The 22,903-nt window shown below is 38.0% G+C and overlaps 1 protein-coding gene across 3 annotated transcripts in view; it reads left to right on the top strand.

Annotated features, from left to right (window-relative positions):
• Positions 1 to 22,903, top strand: part of Btaf1 (B-TFIID TATA-box binding protein associated factor 1) — an 87,908-nt gene that overhangs the window by 43,159 nt on the left and 21,846 nt on the right. For all 3 annotated transcript variants that reach the window (XR_012910686.1, XM_075973919.1, XM_075973920.1), the window contains 12 exons: positions 2,522 to 2,642; positions 6,244 to 6,348; positions 8,156 to 8,305; positions 8,916 to 9,058; positions 9,735 to 9,909; positions 11,330 to 11,533; positions 13,556 to 13,982; positions 14,841 to 15,031; positions 17,656 to 17,809; positions 18,176 to 18,285; positions 19,448 to 19,649; positions 22,046 to 22,194. Coding sequence is in view for 2 of the 3 variants with exons in the window: in XM_075973919.1 (XP_075830034.1) it covers positions 2,522 to 2,642; positions 6,244 to 6,348; positions 8,156 to 8,305; positions 8,916 to 9,058; positions 9,735 to 9,909; positions 11,330 to 11,533; positions 13,556 to 13,982; positions 14,841 to 15,031; positions 17,656 to 17,809; positions 18,176 to 18,285; positions 19,448 to 19,649; positions 22,046 to 22,194 (2,131 nt within the window). In the remaining variant the exon portion in view is untranslated. The remainder of the gene's footprint in view (positions 1 to 2,521; positions 2,643 to 6,243; positions 6,349 to 8,155; positions 8,306 to 8,915; positions 9,059 to 9,734; positions 9,910 to 11,329; positions 11,534 to 13,555; positions 13,983 to 14,840; positions 15,032 to 17,655; positions 17,810 to 18,175; positions 18,286 to 19,447; positions 19,650 to 22,045; positions 22,195 to 22,903) is intronic.

Consider the following 22,903-nt stretch of genomic DNA (forward strand, 5'->3'; position numbering starts at 1 on the left):
TTAAAAACGTCTTTTTGCTGGGTGGTTGTGGCTCATGCCTTTCATTCCAGCACTTGGGAGACAGAGACAAGTGAATCTGTTCAAGGCCAGCCTCATCTACAAAGTGAGTTCCTGGACAGCCAGAGCTGTTACACAGAGGAAACCCTGTCTCGAAAAAAACAAACAAAACAACAACAAAAATCAGTCATTTTAGAGCCCTTAATCCTAGCATGCAGAGGCAGGCAGATCTCTGTGAGTTCCAGAATAAACTGGTTGTCTAAGTGAGTTCCAGAACAGATAGGGCTGTTCTTGAAAAATCCTGTCTTGAAAAACCAAAAACTAATCATCTAAACAAAAAAGCAGCCAGTTTATATTATCTCCAGTGATAGTCCAAAATACAGATTTTTGAAATTTAACATGCCAAAAAGCTGTTATTGTTTCTAGTAATAGTATCCACAAAAATGCAGAAGAATTTATACAGCTTTTTTAAAATTCACAAATGGGGAAATTGCTGTTCTTAGCCTAGTGAGTTTATTTGGTGAATGTTTATACGTTTATGATTTTAAAGTGGCTGTATGAATATTTTGTGAAATTCAAACATATTTGAAAAACATGTTCTTCGTATATTATCAGCTAATAAGTAGTATTTAGTGCAGAATTTAGTGGGCTCTCAAGTGAGTTCCCACAGATCTAATTGAAGATAGCAGCTGAAGCAGTGGTACATGCGTGGGGCTTCCCACTTCTGACAGCTTCTGATACTTATACAACACAAAGGGATTGAGTGTGTTCAAGTTACAGCTCTCCCAAAGCTGTATAGTCACAGGGGTTTTACATTTCTTTAAACCAGAAGTTAAGTAAATCTCTTCGAAGGCCTAAATACTGAACATTTTTGATTGTGAATTAATCTTAGCTGAAACTATTCCACTATTTTACTATACAGAAAACTGCCAGTATACAGTACATAGGGGATATGTTCCAGTAAAACTTTCACTAAAAAAGAAAGAAAGAAGGAAAGAAAAGCCTATATAGGTTTAGTCTATGGACCTTAATAGGTGGTACCTAGAAAACTAAATTATATAGAACTGGAGAGATCTTAGCAGTTAGGAGCACTGGTTGTTCTTCCAGAGAACCCAGGTCCAATTTCTTGCAGCCACATGATGATGTGAGGGCTCACAGCCATCTGTAACTCTAGCTCCAGGGCTTCCAGTGCTGCCTTCTGGTCTCTGTGGATACCGAATGCATGTTATGTACAGATACACATGCAGGCAGAACACCCATACGTATAAAATAATGAAATAATTAAAAAACCATAGGTAATGTAAGAAAACTATGCAATGAAATAAAATTTCTGATAATCCAGTGTAGAATAATTAGTTTTATACCCTTTTTTAATTTCAAAATTGGCCTTATTAGATAACTTGTATCCTATGTTGTGATAATTGGCAGATACTTTCCAGCTTATACAAGAAGAGATGTAGCATGTCATGTGGAGCTTGAACAATTACACTATTAACAAGTCTTTGTTATGATGCTTGTGTGTATTCTAAATTACTCATGTCTGCATGTGTGTGTGTTTAAATTAAATTTACTGAGTGCAAAAGTAAAGTTTATGTATACTTGCAAGTAATGAAAATATCACTAAAGGGATCCTCTAAGGGGGCATAGAGGATGACAGAATGGTGGTGTTGATATTGGCGTGTCCTTCTGTTGTTTGTTTGTTTTTTCAAGACAGAGTTTTCTGCATAACAATCTTGGTTATCCTCTTGTAGACCAGGCTGGCCTCAAACTCAGTGAGATCCACCTGAGTCTCCTTCCAAGTGCTAGGATTAAAAATGTGTGCCACCACGACCCAGCTGAGATATCCTTTTTTGTTCCTACCTTTTTCCTATTTGGGGATGTAGTTCAAATGCTACTGACGAAGTATTTCCTAATTTGAAGCACCTTTTAGAAATGCTCCTGAATGTGGCAGAAGAGCTAGGATTCGAGTTAGCTTAGGTTTGACTTTGTTTAGTTTCTCCATTTACAATTTTATCTGAGAAGGAAGAAATGAGAGTCTTTCTAATTTAGAAAATGCTAAACCAGGATAAGAAATTTCAGAACTCTATTATCTCTTAATCTCTTGCTTGTTTAAGGCCTGAAAGATGAATAGAAGTAATAACCCATTGAGATTAGCCCTCGGGATGGAAAAGAGTTATGCGAGCCCAGTTTTGTAGCTAGGATACATTTTTCATTTTTTTGGGAAGAACAAAGTTACAATTGCAGATATATTGGAAAATTCTAACTTAATGAGGTTAATTAAAGCATTAGTGACGTTGAGAAACCTATTATTAAAACTTTACCCTTTATTGACTGTATTTTCTGTCTTTTGGTTTTACAATAACAGTTTTGAGTAAGTGTTAAGTGAATACTCATGAAAATCGGATCATCTTTTATTTATTAAAAAGCCATGTCATCACCAGGTTCATACACCATTGACACTAGATAACTTATTTATGGAGTTTAACTGAGAATGAATGGGATTCCTTTGTGTTTTCCTTCGTAGTATTCAGCAGTCACTCACAGTTCTGGTTCCACGTGTCTGGCCATTTTTGCATCACACTATATCTTCAGTCCGAAGAGCAGCACTGGAAACTCTCTTTACATTGTTGTCAACACAGGACCAGGTAAGAACTGATAGCTATAAATACAACCTCAAAACTTTTATAAGTTAATTTTATAAAACAGAGCAGATCATCGCCTCCTCATTGCTAGTATCAAAAAATCAGAATGCTTGGGCATAGTAGGTTTATAGTAACCATATAAACCTAAGAACATCATCAATATGAGATTAGAAATATTTTAGAATTTTGTTTCAGTGTTATATTCAGAACAGGGAGAAATGCTTAATAAATAGGAGATAATGAATATTTGTTAAGTGAGTTAGGGATTGAATAATTCCTTCCTATAGGAGGCATGTTAGTCTTTATTTATGGTTGGTAGGTGATTGGCAGAAACCATCCCAGGTTATGAAGGCTACATTTGAAGCACTGAAGTAAAATTCCTTAACGACTGACTGCTGGATTCCCAACTTGCCTTTGCTTAAAAATTGCTGTCACAAGAGCATGCGTTTTCAAGGATTATGTAATTTATTAGTCACATACTGAGATTCCCACAGCACTCTTCAGGTCCTGTTAGTGTGAGCTGACGAGTCCTGTTTACATTCCTATTTTTGAAATAATTCTGGAGATTGAAGAAAATATGTCAGGAAAAAATACCAATAAGATGTTATTGTTTGAGCCAGTCCTTTGTTTATATATTTATATATATAATTATATTTATTTGTATACATACATATGTGTGTATGTATGCATGCATGCACACACACACACACCCCTCCCCCAGACAGGTTTTTACTGTATGGGCTTGGCTGCTCTGGAACTCATTATGTTAACTAGGCTGGGTGCCAGATGAGAGATAATTTGTCTCCTCTGCCTCCTGAGTACTAGAATTGAAATTTGGGTCAGTCGAATTTGGATCTCAGTAAGTTTGAGGCTAGCCTGGTTTACAAAGCGAGTTCTAGGACAGTCAGGGTTGTTACACAGATAAACCCTGTCTCAAAAACAAAAACTTTAAAAAAAAAAGTAATAATACTTTGAAATGTTGTAATAGGAGTGACGGGGCTGCGTCCCCAGTGCCCTGGCCGCCTGGCTAGCTTATACCCTGAAATAATTACACGGACACTGTATTCTTTTAAACACTGCTTGGCCCATTTCTATCTAGCCTCTTCTAGGCTAATTCTCACATATTAATTTAGCCCATTTCTAATCATCTGTGTAGCCCACGAGGTGGCTTACCAGGGAGATTCTAGCCTACGTCCATCCTGGGTCAGAGCTTCATCGCGTGTCTCAGAGAGCAGAGCTATCACATCTCTCCGGGAGAGGGGAGCATGGCCTCTGCTCCAGAGAGCAGAGCTGTCGAGTCTGAGCTCACTTCCTCTTCCTTCCACCTATGTTTTAACCTATGAGGCCAAGCAGTTTCTTTATTACTTAACCAATGACCTTCCTCCATCATTGAAATATTATTGGGATTCATTTTATGCTTGGAACTGACTAGCACTTTACAGGAGATGGCTACTACTTTTTATATTTTGCAAATGAGAGAACTAATGATAAAAAATTAAGAAACTTCCCCAGATTTACATAGATTACACAGCTCTTTCAGCTTTAACCTAAATTTGACATAAAAAGAAAATGAATTGTGTACCTACTGAATTGGTTTCAACTTCTGAATGTGAAATGAGCTTAAGTACAGAGTGAGAAAATGAGCCTGGTGTCTGAGTTCCTGATCACTGTGTTCCTTTGTCAGTTTCACACGCACCTGTCACTTTTGAGTAATTGCGCAGTAACTTGGTGGGTAAGGTCGCTGTAGCACAGTGTATCACCTCGTTAGATCTCTTCTGTTTACTCAAAAAATTTTTTATTGTTGTTTTGCCCATAAAATTGGGAGATTCTAAGAAGATACATTATTGTCAACGGTATAAAGACATGTGTCCACCATTATCAGTATCATAGACAGCTGTTTTCATTGCCCTCAAAGTCACCTTTGTTCTTCTCATTTCCCAGCCTCCCAGCCTCTCAGAAACACGTGTTTTTCACTGTCTCCAGAGTTTTGCATATGTCATGTAGTTGGAGTCATCAGTTTGGAACCTGGCTCAAACAATAAATACAAGTTTTTATATGTATAAATACTTCCCTCCTGTGGGCAGATATTTAGGAGCCCACATACTAGACTCTACTGTAAGAATATGTTTAGTGGTGGCGCATGCCTTTAATCCCAGCACTCGGGAGAGAAGAGGCAGATGGATCTCTGGTTTGAGGCCAGCCTGGTCTACAATAGCTAGTTTCAGGACAGGCTCTAAACACGCCATGTTGCCTTTTCATCAATGCTCAGTACTCCACATTCTGGCCAATGTATATATAGTATTATCAAGTGTTTTTATTTAGGCCATTCCAGTAGGTGTGTGTCTCATTGTTGCAACATATCATGTGGACCATTTTCTTTTCTTTGTTTCTTTGTCATAGTGCTATGGACTAAACCCAGGTTTGACACTGCAAGGCAAGAATTCTACCACTGAATCTATATGCCTGGAACCATTCCCCCCACCCCTCCACCCCTTTTTCTTTTCCTTTCCTTTCCTTTCCTTTCCTTTCCTTTCCTTTCCTTTCCTTTCCTTTCCTTTCCTTTCCTTTCCTTTCCTTTCCTTTCCTTTCCTTTCCTTTCTTTTCTTTTTTTCTACACAGACCTGGCTGTCCTGGAACTCACTGTGTAGACCATGCTGATCTCAAACTCAAAGATATGCCTGCCTCTGTCTCAGGAGTACTGAGATGAAAGGTGTATGCCACAATGCCCAGATTTCTTAGGACAGTTTTGAGAGAAAACTGAAGTGTTCCCATATACCTTAATCTCACAATATATACAGCATCCCCTCTGTGAACACCCTGTATGGGAAAGTAAGGCAATCATTATTGTCAGTTGATTTGTATTAACCAAGTTTATAGTTTCCATTAGGGTTCCCCCTCGGTGTTTACAGTCTGTGGACTTAGATGCTTGTGTCATGTTTGCACAATTACATAGAATAGTCCTCTGTGCTCTCCCCATGAATTTTGTCCTCTCAGTCAGATTTGAATACTTAAAATGTATATTTATCTGCATTTGTAGTATGAGACAGCAAGTATACTTTATATCACATTTTACTTGTTCCTAGTCCAGGACAAACATCTTCCTTTAGAGTTGCAGTTTGGTGTCTACAGGTAACTGTTTAGATTGCCAGTGATTGAGATGAGGGTAAGAGAAGAAAGTCAGACTATTCTAAGTACCTTGTATTATTGATGATTATGTAGAATTTAAGTTTTGATCTTTTTGCCCAACAGCAGTAACTGAGCATTTCCCAGTTTCCTGACAAAGCAGTGATGTATGCTGATGACCCTGCTGCTTATAGCTTGGTTCTGTACTTCTTACTTATTTGGGAAGATTTCATGTTAGGGTAAATCAGGGTCTTCCCACCATTTCCCTGTGATTATAGGATTGTGGAATTTTTAAGCCATTGCAATAATGATGTGGTACTTGTTGCCTTTTAAGTCTTACAAAAATTTATCACCAGTTGACTTTTTCTGATAAAGCCATTTGGTCTTTTCATGATAACGTTTGTGTTATTTGACTTTGTCTTCATGTAAATTAATGTCCAGGAACTACATGTCATAAATTTGATTATATTTTTGTTTTCAGAACTCTTCATCTTGGCTTATACCCATCCTGTCTGATATGCTGCGACACATTTTTCAGTTTTGTGTTTTAGAAAGCAGCCAGGAAATTCTGGATCTTATTCATAAGGTACGCGATGAATCTGTATTTCTTATCCTAATAAATTTGCAAATATAAATAAAAAATAATTACTATGCTATTGGTGAGGGATTTTAATGAATTAAGCCAACTAAGATATTTGAAGAGTCCAGTAATCTACCAGATGGTCTGAAGACTAGGCTCCTTATAGAATATAACGTAAATTCTGGTTAGTTATGCTTCTTTGATTCTTCTTTCATTTATTTATGTATTTTATTTGTTTTGTTTTATATTTCTTATGATTTATTTAACTTAATTTTATGTGCACTGGTGTGAAGGTGTCAGATCCCCTGCAACTGGATCTTCAGACAGTTGTGAGCTGCCATGCGGGTGCTGGGAATTGTACCCTGGTCCTCTAGAAGAGCAGTCAGTGCTCTTAACCACTGAGCCCCTTGTTTTTTGTTTTTTTTGAGACAGGGTTTTGCTGTAGTTTTGGAGCCTGTAGGCTGGCCTTGAACTCAGAGAGATTGCTTGCCTCTGTCTCTAGAATCCTGGTATTAAAGGATGAGCCACCACCACCCTGCCCGATTCTTCTTTTTATATGTCCTATTAAGCTAATATTTTACTTTTTAAAAAGAGTATATTTTCTTTTTAATAGTGGGGTGGGGTGGGGAGAGAGCGAGAAGAGGAGAGAGAATTTCTGTGGAGGTCAGAGGTATCCAGTTTCTTTTGTGTGGGGAGTTTATTGGAATATCTGAGACAGGGTCTCACATAACTAAGGCTGAGCTTAGCTTGCTATGTAGCTAGGGTTGGCTTCAAACTCCTGGTCCTCTTGCTTTCGTCTCTCAATCCCGGGCTTTCAGATATTTTGAGTATCCCTGGCTTGGCACATTTAATTTATAAAGTTTTTCATAAACTATCAAATATTCTCTCGGTTTTTGTTGTTTTTTTGTTCAGTAGATCCGTGTGCCTCAGGCTGACCCTGAACCCTAATCCTTCTGCTTAGTCCTCCTGCGGGCTTCATAGATTTGTACCACCATGCCCAACTCCTATATTCCTTTTTTGTTTTTGTTCTTTTAGGTTTTTCGATACAGAGTTTCTCTGTGTAACAGCTCTGGCTGTCTTTGAACCTCCTCTTGAGATCAGGCTGGCCTTAAACTCACAGAGACGCACCTGCCTCTCCCTTCTGAGTGCTGGGATTAAAGGCCTGCACCACTTGTGCCTGGCTCTTACATTCCTTTTTTAAAACCTTTTTTACTGGGATGGAGATTGGCTCAGTGGTTGAGAGCACTTGTTGCAGAAGATCAGAGTTGATTCCCAGCACTGGCATGGCAGCTCCTAATCATCTGTCACTTCAGTTCTAGGAGATATGATAACTTTCTCTGAACTTCATGGCTACTGGTCACACATGTGCATATACATATATGCAGGCAAACACATATAAAATACACTCGTAAAAATCAATTTAGTCTTAAAAAAACACAACTATTTTTGGGTGTGGTGTGTAGGATAGGGGACAGCTTTTTAGGAGTTGGTTCTCTCCTTTCACCATGTAGGTTCTGGAAACTGAACTCAGATTGTTAAGTGTGGTGGCATGTGACCTTACTCATTGAGTCATATTTGTGGCCCCCAGGATATTAAAAAACAACAAAGCCAAAAACTTTTCTTTGCATATTTCATGTAGTGTAGAAACCTATCAACCAAATCAATATTTCAAAGTGAATCTCTTATGTTGACTTTTCAAATGAATCTCGTGCGATACTGTATTCCCCCTAGTTCATTTTCCTAAAAGTGTGTTTTAGATTTTGTTAGCACTTAATAGAAAAATTTGTTTTCTATTCTCCTTTTCACTTCATAGGTTTGGATGGAACTGTTGAGCAAGGCTTCAGTTCAGTATGTGGTAGCAGCTGCTTGCCCATGGATGGGCGCTTGGCTTTGCTTAATGATGCAGCCTTCTCATTTACCTATTGATTTAAATATGTTGCTAGAAGTAAAAGCTAAAGCCAAGGTAAGTATAGAGAGAGCTAAGGGGTTTCTGTGTTCACCTCATTACTACCAATGTAGTAGCTGTTTGAGAAATTTGTATTTATTGCTTAATTCTAAGGGTGCCTTCATTAACATTAGGCAGATTCAATTCTTTATTAAGACCAACAAACTGAATAGTAATTATTAGCAGTTAGTGTTTTTGTTTGTTTGTTTGTTTTTCAAGACAGGGTTTCTCTTTAGTTTTGGAGCCTATCCTGGAACTATCTCTTGTAGACCAGGCTGGCCTCAAATTCAGAGACCTGTCTACCTCTGCCTCCCGAGTGCTGGGATGAAAGGAGTGTACCACCACCTCCTGGCACCCTTAGAATTTGTTTTGTTTTGTTTTTGTTTTTCTGAGACAGGGTTTCTCTGTGTAGCTCTGAAGCCTGTCCTAGAACTAACTCTTGTAGACCAGGCTGGCTTCGAACTCATGGAGATCTGCCTGCCTCTGCCTCCCGAGTGCTGGGATTAAAGGCGTGCACGAGCCCTTAGAATTTTATGAAAAGAACTACATTTTACTAGCTTTGTTGTTTCCAGTAAAATTTTATTGCTTAATCTTTAATTATTGCTTTTCCTTCCTGCTTTTCCTCTAGGAAAAAACAGGTGGTAAGATACGGCAAGGCCAAATCCAGAATAAGGAAGTGCTTCAGGAGTACATTGCAGGTGCAGACACCATCATGGAAGACCCAGCTACGAGGGATTTTGTAGTTATGAGGGCCAGGATGATGGCAGCTAAGTGAGTATTCATCAAGTGTCAAGTATCATAGTTTGAAAATTGTGGCTAATAGCTATAACATTTAACCAAAAGATTTTTTTTCCATGTCTGTCAATTGTTTTTCCTTTATACTAGTTATCTAAGAAAAGTTAAAGCAAATAAACATTATTTTTAAGTTTTTGAAGCTTTAAAAATAGGTGGTTGGGTGGTGGTAGCCCATGCCTTTAACTTGAGAGGCAGGTGGGTTTCTGTGAGTATGAGGCCAGCCTGGTCTGCAAAGAGAGTTCCAGGACAGCCAGGGCTGTTACACAGAGTAACCCTGTTTTGTATTTTTTTTTTTTAAAAAAAATGGGGGACTGGGGTGTAGTTTTGTTAGTAGAATGTTTGTTTAGCATGTCCCAGGCTCTGGATTTGACCCCAGATAGCACCTAAACAGTGTGGTGGTGCACACCCGCATTGTCCCTTCAGAGGTGAAGGGAAGGGGAGCAGGGATTCAGAGTTATCCTCAGTGATGTAGAGAGTGGAGGACCAACTTGAATTATGCTAGACCTGTATCAAAAACAAAAACCAACTATCTCCTGTCTTCATGAAAATAAGCTAGAAAATAAGTTAAAGTTTTATGGGGAAATTTATAACTATAGTAAGAGAAATTTTTCTTCAAGTAATTTTTATAGTATGGTCTTTCCCTCTCTTATAGGTTGTTAGGAGCGCTTTGTTGCTGTATTTGTGATCCAGGTGTAAATATGATAAACCAAGAAATTAAACCAGCAGAATCCCTTGGCCAGTTACTTCTATTCCATTTGAACTCCAAATCTGCTTTACAGAGAATTAGTGTTGCATTAGTGATATGTGAATGGGCCGCTTTACAAAAGGTAAGGTATATTCCTAAAGTAATGAAGGCAGATTTAGTAAGACCAATTTCCATTAGTATTTAGGACTATTTATAACTTACGATATAAAAGTAGAAGCAATTTCTTTATGAAAATCTAGCAGTTATGGGAAAGTATTCCATATCATATTGAACATTATTTGTCATCTGTTTAACTTTTTTTTAGCACCCCATTTATACCTGAGACTGCTATGCTATGTTCATATAGTATCTGTCCATCCCTACAGTCTGTTACAAAGCTCCCTGTTAAGACTTCTGTGTGTATAAAAAGAAGCAAGCCAGCGCTAACTGTGTAATCCAGTTGGTCATTACTTTCAGGCAGCACATTTTCAGTCAGTTGTGTTTTTGGAGCTCTGTCTGTATGGATAGTAACAAAGGCAGAAGTTTTGGTCACAAGAAAAGAGATCTCTACATTTAAACTCAAATCTTCATTTCTAGATGAGCCAACTTCCCTTCTAGTCTCTTTAACTTTAAACTTCTATAAGATGTATGATTTTATGTAAGATTTATTTCTGGAAATTTAACTGTCTGCACTTGCTGTGAGAGTTGCTTGTTACTGCCTCTTAGCAGTTTGTCAAAGCTGTGTCTAAAAGTAATTGAACCATGCTTTATTGCAATTGAGACCCTACTTTGCTTCTGGAAAGAAGCAGAGCTTATCTGTTTTGTTGTCAGGACTCCATGTGCTGGAGAGGCAGTGATGCTGTGTTTTTGTGCCTCTCAGACTCAGCAGCAAGTGTTGACAGTTCGGTTTCTGGACCCTCACAGAGCTTCTCTGGATTTACTCTGTGAAGCCCAGGCTGATCACCCAGATCCCACAGAACCCCTCATGGCTCACCACTGAGGCCATTCCCCCTCTTGTTGGGGCAGGCAACAACCAGAGAAAGTGGGAAGGGTTAGTTAAATTTGGGGGCAGGTAAGTAGCTTTTAAATTATATCCATTTTTACAATACAGCATGTGAAGCTGTGGTTGAACCTTTAAAGATACCTAATATCAAATTTTGAATAATATTTTTAGTGCATGCCAGATTGTTTTCTGACTGGTGTTTATAGTAATATACTTCTAAATGTCTGCTCTATTTATTTATTTGTTTGTTTGTTTGTTTATTTGCTCATTTATTTATATGCATATTTTGAATAAATTCAGAGTACACTAAGAATAATTAGGTTGAAAATTAAATGCAATTATAGTGGTTACATGTGCATGTCCTGTAGTCATATTAAATTTTCAGAGCAGTTTTGATGTAATATTTTTTCTTTGTGTAAATAACTGTTCTGAAAGGTAACAGACTATAGATTCAAAATCAGTGGCAATGTAGTCTTTGGTTGTCTAAAGTCAAGATTTAAACATCTCTACCATTATATTTCTATATTTTTCCTGAATCTTGTTATCTGTTGTATTTTAGGAATGTAAAGCTGTTACCCTAGCTGTGCAGCCACGTTTACTTGATATCCTTTCAGAACATTTGTATTATGATGAAATTGCTGTTCCATTCACAAGAATGCAGAATGAGTGTAAACAGTTTATATCATCATTAGCTGATGCACATATTGAAGTTGGTAATAGAATAAACAACAATGTTTTAACAATAGATCAAGCTAATGACCTGGTGAGTAAAGAAGTACCTTTTTTAAATTTTTATTTATTCTTTTTTCCAGACAGGGTTTCTATGTCACTTTGGAGCCTGTCCTAGAACTAGCTCTTGTAGACCAGGTGGCCTCGAACTCACAGAGATTTGTCTGCCTCTGCCTTCTGGGTGCTGGGGTTAAAGGCTGGCTAGAAGTGATTTTCTTAATTTTACGCCATGAAATAAAGATTGGAAATGTGCCGTGCTGTGTCACCACAGAAGCATGCCAATATGTTGAATCTGTTTGTGAAATGGTATCTTGTCATACTGTTCTGTAGAAAGATTATTTCATTGTACTCAATTTCTTGAAATTATAGGACAGAGAACTATTCAATACATCTTACTGGAAAACTTGCCAAGTTTTGTCACTTATTGGTGTATCATAAGGTTTTGGTAGATGGGAAAACTGCTTCTACAGCTTATTTAATACATCAGAAAACTTGTGTGCTCTTCCAGAGGACCCAGGTTCAATTCCCAGCACCCACATGGCAGCTCACAACTTGTCTGAAGATCCAGTTCCAGGGAATCTGAGACTTCACACCAATGCATATAAAATATAAACCATTAAAAAAATATTTAAAAAAATATAGGTTCTTGGCCGGGCAGTGGTGGTGCATGCCTTTAATCCCAGCAGAGACAGGCAGAGGCAGAGACAGATGGATCTCTGAGTTCGAGGCCAGCCTAGTCTATAAGAACAAGTTCCAGGACAGGCTCCAAAGCTATAGAGAAACCCTATCATGAAAAACAAACAAGCAAAGAAAAGATAGATTCTTTGTAGGAATGGTGGCAAATACCTACAGTCCCAGCATGTAGGAGGATGACGTTGTGCTACTTGATGAAACTGTTCCTGTAACCAAAATAGAAGCAAAAACTCAATATCCATGAAAAGTTTTGCTTTTCAATGTTTACTTGTTTTGTGATCAGTAATTATCAGGCTGTTACCTATTTATGAAAGCTCTTAAATGTGCTTACCCGGCAAAGATGGCCAACCCACTTACTTACTTAATTATTTACTCATTTGTTTATTTGTTTATGGGTGTGTTTTGTTTTGTTTTGTTTGAAACAACATTTCTCTCCTTAATCTTGGCTGTTCTGGAACTTGCTTTGTGCAACCATACTGGTCTTGAACTCCACCTGTTTTTGCCTCCTGAGTGCTGGGGTTAAAGGTGTGAGCTCCCACTGCCTGGACTATTTTTGTTATATAAGCCTTTACACAATCTTGATGTGCATAAAATTTCAGAGCAACATTACTTATAATATTCGGAAGATAGGAGGAACCCAAATATTAATCAACTGAATGGATAAATGAAATGTAGGATAGAAAAGTTATATATGAAAGTTAAATATTGTTTGACAGAAAATATCATTACATGGTGCAACATAGATGGACCTGAAGAACATTACTTATATTGAGATTTCATACATATGGAATAGCCAAAATAAACCTATTTTATAAGAGGGAAATAGGTTCCATAATACTGGGGAAATGAGGAGTAATTGCTAATAGGTAAGAGTTTTCTTTTGGGATTGATAAAAATGTTTTCACTGTGGTGAGCCATAGTTCTTAAAACCACTGAATTATTTACTTCACATGAGTTAGCTTACGATACAGGAATTATATCTTAATAAAATTAAAATGATGAAGAACAGTCTTTTAGTGTACTCTGTCACAATGGTATTGGGCCTTCTACAGTGGTCACTGCATCTGTTGGCTGTTGTTTCTGGAGTATAGAAGTAGTTTGTACATTTTGATATTCCTCAAACTAACAGTTTGTATTTGCCTATAGCTTTCATATTTTACCAGTTAGGGGAAATTTGATATATTTAATAGTAATTTTATTTCTCTTAAGAGACTGTCCCCTTTCTTAAGCTTATTCAATATTACAGCAAATCTTGATACTATGGGAGACAAGTGAAAGAGAAAACTGCCATTTAGGATTTTCGAGTCTACCTGGAGTTGTTGTAATTAATGATTTTTCATTTTTTCTTCTTTTTTTTTATTAGGTAACTACTGTTTTTAATGAAGTCACATCAACTTTTGATCTAAATCCTCAAGTGTTACAGCAGTTAGATAGTAAACGCCATCAGGTCCAAATGACAGTTGCAGAGACGAACCAAGAGTGGCAAGTGTTGCAGTTGAGAGTGCATACTTTTGCTGCATGTGCAGTTGTGAGCTTGCAGCAACTTCCGGAGAAGTTAAATCCTATCATAAAACCACTAATGGAAACAATTAAAAAAGAAGAGAATACGCTAGTACAGAACTATGCTGCTCAGTGCATAGCTAAGCTTCTTCAGCAGTGTACAGCAAGGACACCATGTCCTAATTCAAAAATTATTAAAAACCTCTGTAGCTCTCTTTGTGTGGACCCATACCTCACTCCCTGTGTAACATGTCCAGTACCAACACAGAGTGGCCAGGAAAATTCTAAAGGTATATATCTAAACCTTTATTTGCACAGAGAAGGAATTGACCATTTAAGTTTGTTTTACCATTAAATTATAGTTATAATTTAAGCATAAATGGAGTTCCTTTTAGAGCCTACCCCCCATTTCCTATTCTCCATGAACAAAGAAGTTCTTATAAGTATGTGTATTTGCCAGTCAATCAGCCCTCTTACATGCATTAGAAGTGATGTAAGTCAGCTGAAGCACGTGTTCATCCTTCCTTAATCTTTAAAGTCATTGTATGGCTTCTTATAACTAGGCTAGAAAACTAGTTAAATCAAATGTTAATAATTTGGTTCCTTAATTTAGTGCCATGATATGATGTAAGTGAAGTCTGTTTAATAATGCCAAATAAGCAAGTTTTCTTTTGTCATGTAGAAAATTTATATGGAAAACAGCTCTTTCATTAAGATGATTTCAGAAATAAGACTAACACTGGTTTAGTCATATGACTGAGTCTTATGATTTTTTAATCAGTAAGATTTTAGAAAACCTAAATTATACACAATGTAATAGACTTACAACTTTAAAAAACAAATGAGAAGGAAGAAAGTTCTGTACTTGTCCTGGAACTCACTCTGTAGACCAAGGTGACCTCAAACTCACAGAGATCGGCCTGTCTCTTGTATCCTGATTGCTGGGATTAAAGACGTGCACCACCACTGCTCAGCTTCAATATAAATTTTAATTCAAGTAGACAACTTTGTTACCATTTCATTGTCTAATTACAACATCCTCTATAAAAATTGAGGTCTTGATCAGTTTAAAATTACATTATGTCTCTTTAGGAGCAGGAAGCATTTTCTCATCTATATTTTGATTAAATGGCTATTTTCTTTATTAGGCTCCAACTCAGAAAAAGATGGGATGCACCATACTGTCACCAAACACAGAGGTATCATTACACTCTATCGGCATCAGAAAGCAGCTTTTGCTATCACAAGCAGGCGAGGTCCTATCCCCAAAGCAATCAAAGCTCAGATTGCAGAGCTGCCTGCGGGGAGTAGTGGGAATGTCCTGGTTGAACTTGATGAGGTAAATGGTTTTTTTCTCCTTTTCTGAATGCTTGTACTCTTTAAATATTTAGTTTCTAGATGAAGAACCAAGTTGTCTTATTAGCTGTCAGAATTGTATTTTTGTGCTTACAAGTGAATTGACAGCTTTTTGAAGCACGATTAATAAAAACTCAGAGTTAGAAACTGGGGTTCGACTTGAAGATCTGAAAAGCAAAGCAATTAGCCACTGGCTCTCACCGCGACCTCAGTCCAAAATGGTGACCCTGCCTCCAGGAATCTCAGAATGAGACTGAGAGCTGTCTCCTCCCGTTTTTTAATCCTCTCGGGCTGGGATTAAAGGCATGCACCACCCGGTTTCTATGGCAATTAGTGTGGCTACTAGGATTAAAGGTGCGTGTTGTGGGTACTGGAATTAAAGGTGTGTGTCATTGCTGGCTGGTCTGTAAGTCTGGCCAGTGTGGCTGTTTTACTTTCCCCATCTCCAGGAAAGCTTTGTTTATTAAAATACAAGTGAAATGCCACTACATCTTTTTAAAGTATTTTAGCAATATTACCAGAAAATTTAATTTAATTTTTAAATTTCTTATTTCTCTTCTAATTTATACTAACTTAGCTTGCTTGGTAGCTACCCTTTTTTTATTGTGGGTACATAAACTATTCATAAATGTAAGCCAACTCACACTCAGAGCCTTGGCTGCAAAGATCATATTAAATGGCAGTGGCGACTAATCTTTCTTTATCCTATCAGTGCCAAGAATTCCTAGTGATATTCTGAGAAAATTTTTATATTAACACCTACCATTAGTCAACCAGGTTTTATATTAGATGTGTTTTCCCAGGGTAAGGAACAAAATCTAATTTTCCTATAAACAGCTAGTCGCTTCACTATGAAATATTTTCATCTCTGATTATAATGGCATATCAGTATAATGACATCTGCTCTAAAGATGCTTCCTATTTGTAATGATTTATATGAATTTTCCATCCTATTCTCTTATAAACTACTGAAAATTATCCTCTGTGTGTGTTTATGCATCTATCTCATGTATTTCAGGCTGACTGAAAACATAATGATATATCCAGGGATGACATTGAACATCTTATCCTCCTGCACGCACTTCCCAAGTGCAACCACACTTGGTCTATTTGTCTAGTCAGTACTGGGGATGAAACTCAGGGCCTTATGCATGCTGGGCAAGCACTAGGCTAACTGAACATCCCTGGCCTATAGCCAGTATTTCAGAAAGGTCTTTAGGCTGGGTGTGGTGGTAAATCCCTGTAATGAATGAACAAGAGTGCAGATAGTGTTGCAGGGCAGGGAATGCAGGCAGATGCTTTGCACTCTCTAAGTCGTAGCCACAGCCCTCACAGTAGCATATTAGCATGGGGTGACTGTCCGTTCTTTTGATTGTAAGACTTGGACACCACAGTAAACTGTTAGTACTAAAAAGATTGTTTTCGTAAAATGGGGGCCGTGGATAAGTTTCAGATTAAAATCAGTATCCTACTGTTTCTTCTGAAACATTGTATAAATCTGTTTCACTGATTATCTCTTTTCATTATTTTCATGATTTGATACTTACAGCTCTTTCTTTTTCTTTTTTTTCTTTTTCCCTTTTTGGTTTTTCTGAGATAGAGTTTCTCTGTATAATAGTTCCAGTTGTCCTTGAGGTCCCTTTGTAAATCATCCGGACTTAGAGCTTTCAGAGATCCACCTGCCTCTGCCTTCTGAGTGCTAGGATTGAAGGTGTGTGGCACCACCACCTGACTTCCTTTTGTCCTTTTTGGTGTGGTCCAGGCCAGCCTCAAGCTCTTAGTTTACCTCAGCCTCCTGAGTGTACCACCATGCTCTGCATATCTTTTCCACTTTAATTTAAAACTCTGTATTCTTTGAGAGAAGCCAGTTTTATGACTAAATAAATAAAAAAGTATAACCCTTGGGATTAGCAAAAACATGTCCATCTCCCTGGATGATTTTAAATAAGAAGCTGGGCAGTGGTGGTACACGCCTCAGGAGGCAGAGGCAGGGGGATCTCTGTGAGTTTGAGGCCATCTTGGTCTACAGAGCGAGTTCCAGAACAGGCACCAAAGCTACACAGAAAAACCGTGTCTCAGAAAATTAAAAAAAAAAAAGAATAGATGGTTTTGGGTGGGCACATACCTGTAATCCCAACACACTCAGGAGGCAGAAATGGGTGGATCTCTTGAATTTGAGGTCATCCTGGTCTATAAGTGAGTTCCAGGACAGCCAGGGGCCACACAAACCCTGTGTGGGGTGGGGTGGGGGGTGGGAGGAGGAAAATAGATGGTTTCATCTCTGAGACTGCTGTTTCTTTGGGGCAAGGAACACTAAAAAAATGCCACTGGTGACTGTCTCTAGAAGTCATGTGTCCTTTTATTTCTTATTTTATTCCTATTTTAAACAATAACATTAAAAAAATCCAGTTATGAGTTTTAGGCCCGCATGGAGCCAATTATTGGAAGATGCTTGTAATGCTCCTAAGTACCATCTAGTAACTGCTCCATGGACTAGCAGCAGTATTCTCGGTGTTTAGAGGGTGACTTTGAAATCTTTTTGATTAAAATTTTAACACATAATGCTTTTTTTCTAAAATTCTTCTTTGAACTAACATTGGGCTGTAGGGTCAGAAGCCTTTCCTGGTACAGCGGAGAGGAGCTGAATTTGCGTTAACAACTATAGTGAAGCATTTTGGTGCTGAAATGGCAGTGAAGTTGCCACATCTTTGGGATGCTATGGTTGGCCCATTGAAGGCTATGATTGACCTAAATAATTTCGGTATGTGTTCATTTTAATCAGTTCTGGTTTTTCAGTATATTTTATATATCCTTTTAAAAGAAATGTGTTTATCTTTATTTATCTTAAACCAGTAGGTAAGTTTTAAAATGAAAGACTTGTGACTTTCATGTTATTCTATATGCTTTCCCCTTTTATATATTTAACAATAGATTTGGAAGTGGATTATTATCTTAAATCTGTTTGGTTGCTATAAGTGCAGCTTATAGCACTTAAAGTCACTTTATTTTTCATACAAAAAGCTTTGTTGACACTTGTATACATACTAGCTCAGAGGGTACTAATATTTTTTGTGGTCTCTAGATTTTGAAAATTATTTTAAAAGTGATATAACTTTTATTTGAACAGATGGAAAGTCCCTCCTGGAAAGAGGTGATGGTCCTGCTCAAGAATTGGTAAATTCCCTGCAGGTTTTTGAAATAGCAGCAGCTTCGATGGATGCTGCGCTTCATTCCTTGGTAATTAATGTGTGTGGTGCTTCTTCAGATGAAACAGATTGTCATGTTAGATAACTTATCACTTGAAAATACAAGTTCCTCCTTAAAAAATACCAGTTAGTCCTTTTGCATTAATGGAATTAAAAAAAATACAGATTCTTCCTTATTGGTACAGGGGTGATAGAAAACCCAATTTGGAAACTCAAGCATTGTGGAAAGGGTTCTAAAGGAAAGGTGAAGAGCAAAGAGAAAGAAAATTGTAGGCTGTAGAGACCAATAGTAGGTAGAGCTCCACGCAAGGAAGAGCTCGGGCAGAGGGATGCCTTTTCAGGATAAGCAGGTGATCATGTTCTAAGATACAGCGGGTCACTGGTGTGAGGCTTTGGCTTTGGCTTTATTTTTACTATTACACTTCTACCAGAAGAGTTTGCAGAGGGAAGAGGAGAGTAAAAAATTACTTGGTTAAAAAAAAATCTTTCCATATATCTACATTGGGGAGGCTCTTTGCAATTTATTGTATTGTAACAGTTTTAGCTTTACTTTTCTATAACTGTAACATTAAAATAAGTTTTATAAAAGTGAATCTGGGCGATAGCAGTTAAGAATAAAAGTATGTCCTTAGGCCGGGCGATGGTGGTGCACGCCTTTAATCCCAGCACTCGGGAGGCAGAGGCAGGCGGATCTCTGTGAGTTCGAGACCAGCCTGGTCTACAGAGCTAGTTCCAGGACAGGCTCCAAAGCCACAGAGAAACCCTGTCTCAAAAAACAAAAAAACAAAAAAAAAAAAAGTATGTCCTTTTACTTATTACAAATTTCTGATAGGTCCTACTGGCCATGTCTATTTCCCAGTTTATTGGGACATTCGGTAGAAGTCTGTATACAGAAATTTGAGGCCAGCCTGAACAACAGCAAGTCCCCATCTTGAAAAAAGCTCTCCCCATCTTCTTATATTAATAAAGAAAGAATTCCATCTTTATCCACCCTGTACTCAACTGAAATGTGAGGCTGGCCTCACTGTTGAACAGTTGCTTGGCTATCATAATGTTCTATGCAGTGGACATTTAAGATTAGATGCTGTTGCGATCATAATGCTGGCACCTAGAACAAAATCAGGAACGCCAAACTCTGTAATTATTCCCTAATAAGTATTGTAATCGCTGTTTTGTTTTTGATTTTGTTTTAGCTGGTCCAGCATTTGCCTCATTTGTATATGTGCCTTCAGTACCCCAGCACTGCAGTGAGGCACATGGCAGCTCGCTGCATAGGTGTCATGAGCAAAATAGCTACCATGGAAACAATGAACATTTTTTTAGAGAAGGTACTCCCATGGCTGGGAGCAATTGATGACAATGTCAAACAAGAAGGTGCAATTGAAGCACTTGCCTGTATCCTTTATTTTGCCAAACTTGAAAAATTTTATTCATATTGAAGATTAACTCAAAGGTTCACTCATTTTAAAATACACTAAATCTCATTTATTACAAACTGACAACTTTCTACATTTTATTTTGAAGTATTTTACATTTTATTGTGATTTATTATGATTATGTTTTATTATTAAAATTTCATATAAAATTAAAAAATTGCTTCAGATGGGTAGCTTTTTAATAAGCATAGCGACTTTATGTAATTTTAAACTAGTAACTGAATTATTTGTCTTATGTTTCAATAGTAATAATTAAATACTAGGTTGGTTATATTTACCTTAAATGTATGTTTCCAAACTATGTTCTTTTTTTTTTTTTTTTTTTAGGGGAGTATGATTAAAATAGTAAGATAATTCGCCTGGTTTCTCTTGAGATCGTGTAAACTTTTGCTTTATACTGAAATATACTAAATCTAGAGATGTACTGCAAGCTCTTTTTAAGGACACAGCAGCCATTGTTTGATTCAGAATCTGTCAGCCCCATGTGTCAAAGCAAGAAAGGTGGATAAGGCCAGATCAGTAGAAACCTGGTTCAGAATTTTCATAGCCACAGGATTAGGTACAGTCTATGCAGGCCATGATTCTTATGCTACTGGTGGAATCGGAATTAATCTTAGTGTGCCACTGAATTGTACTCCCTACTTTTAGTGTGATTCTGTTATTCTGAATGGATATCCTAGGGACATATTTAGTAAGTTCTTAATAAAATTTTCTCCATTTACCTTCAGACAAAACCATAATTTTATACACACACACACACACACACACACACTGGAGAGATTGCTCAGTGACCGCCTGGCTGACCCAGAAGTCAGTTTTTAAGAATGTAAAGAAGTTTGTTGATGATGCCAATGATTAAGCCAGGAGTGGTTGTGCGTGCCTAAAAATTGAGGAGGTTGGGATAGGATAGCTACCAGTTTGAGACAACCAGGGATTTTGTGAATTCATGAGTGCAGTAGACATCATCCAGCAAGCAGAATTTTGGGTTACCAACAGTCTTGCCAAGATGCTTGTGCAATAATGGCATGATGATGGTTATGGGTCCGACCAAATACCTTTTTTTTAAACATACCAATCCCAGTTCTCCTCTTCTCTTCCTGCTCCCCCTTCCTCCCATCTGCTCATCAGAGAGATTAAGACACCCCCCCCCCCGGAAGTGAGCCAGGACTGTTCCATCCCCTCCCGTCCCCTACCCCTGGTACCTAGACTGAGCATACTCTATTGGTATCTCTCCAATAGAGAATGGGCTCTACAAAGTCAATTGATGCTTTAGAGTTATATCCTGGTCCCACTGCCAGTAGCACAAGCCACACCGTTGTCACATGGTGATGTGGGACTCCCCTCTGTATGCTGTGAATACCATTGGTTAATAAAGAAACTGTACAGAGTAGACTAGAGGTATGCAGGGAAAACTAAACTGAATGCTGGGAGAAGAGAGAGCCGAGTAGGGCACCGAACCTTGCCGGTAAGCCACAGCCATGTGGCCATCACAGATTAATAGAGGGTTAAGTTAAGATGTAAGAGTTAGCCAACAGGTTGGGCGGGTGGCACACACCTTTAATCCCAGCACCCAGGAGGCAGAGGCAGGCGGATCTCTGTGAGTTCGAGGCCAGCCTGGTCTACAAGAGCTAGCTCCAGGACAGGCTCCAAAGCTACAGAGAAACCCTGTCTCGAAAAACCAAAGAAAAAAAAAAGTTAGCCAGCAAAAAACTAGAGCTAATGGGCCAAGCAGTGATTTAATTAATAATACAGTTTCTGTGTGGTTATTTCAGGGCTGAGCAGCCTACAACAAACAAGAGGTCTTCTACTACAACCTGTATTCAGGAACCTAGTTCTGTCCCATGCAGGTTCCCCCGTTGTCAGTCAGGAGTCAGTTATCAATCAGGTCAGCTGATTCTGTGGGTTTCCTATCATAGTCTTGACCCGTTTGTTCATATTATCGCTCGTCCCTCTGTGCCTGGAGCTCAGCCCAGTGACTAGTTGTGGATCTTTGTATCTGCTTGCATCTGTTTCTGGAGCAATTTTATATTTTTACTTACAGTAGTTAAATAATGTTTTTAAAAGAGCACCAGCCTGTAAATATGGTTATAATTTGTAACAGATGTCATAATCTTGAGCCTGGCAGGATGGTATACATCTGTAATCTCAGCATTCAAGAGGATGAGGCAAGAGGAATAAGAGTTCAAAGCCACACCCTGTTTCAGAAAGCCATAAGAAACAAAACGGTCAGGATATATTATGTGCATGTGTGAAAATGAGGTTTTTTTTAATGCTGAAGTTACAATCTTGGTATGCTAAAATATGTGAAGACATTACCTGGGAACTATCTTGAAATTTCTTTAACAGCTTATTCAGGTGTTATGGAACAATTGGATGTTGGTATTGTTCCGTATATTGTCCTTTTAGTTGTTCCTGTATTGGGAAGAATGAGTGATCAGACAGACAGTGTGAGATTCATGGCTACTCAATGCTTTGCAACATTAATTAGACTGATGCCACTTGAGGTAAGTTGAAAAGATTTTGGTTCACAAATATAGTGTGTTCTATAACATAACAACAACAACTATTTTTAAACATTTATTTTGGCTGGGGGTGCATGTGCCTGTGAAGGTCAGAGGATTGAATTCAGGTCTGTCCTTTTATAATAATACCTCACTCAGTTTAAAGGACCATAATGTATCCCTTCCCCCAAACAAACATGTAAACACAAAACAACCCTGCTGTGTTAATGTGTATCTTATATCTCCATGAGTAAAATTTGTTTAAAAGAATAACAATTATGTGATGATCCAGAGTTGTTAACTATAAATATTTTATAATAAAAATGTTTATGGTACTAGAAATTGAATGTAGAGTCTTGTACATGGGAGGCAAGTGTTCCAACAGTTAGCTACACCACCAGCTCATAAATATTTATATCGAGAGTATGCTGAGCTGAGGAGATTACTCAGTGGGTAAGAGTGCTTCCTGTACAAGTCTGAGGACCTGAGATGATGTGACCACACATGCCTGTCACTCCTGTCACTGCTGGCTCCCAGCCTGGCTCTAGGTTCAGTAAGAGAGAGACTGTTTGAAGGGATGGTGCTGGAGAGTGATAGAGCCGGACATCTGTTTTCTTCCTTTGGCCTTCATGCATGTGTGCATACAGGAGCATGTGCATTGCATGTGTGCACACAATCTGTCAAATCAATATTGAAACATAAGTTTGGATAC

Source organism: Microtus pennsylvanicus, chromosome 5, assembly GCF_037038515.1.
Source record: "Microtus pennsylvanicus isolate mMicPen1 chromosome 5, mMicPen1.hap1, whole genome shotgun sequence".
Taxonomy (NCBI): Eukaryota; Metazoa; Chordata; class Mammalia; order Rodentia; family Cricetidae; genus Microtus; species Microtus pennsylvanicus.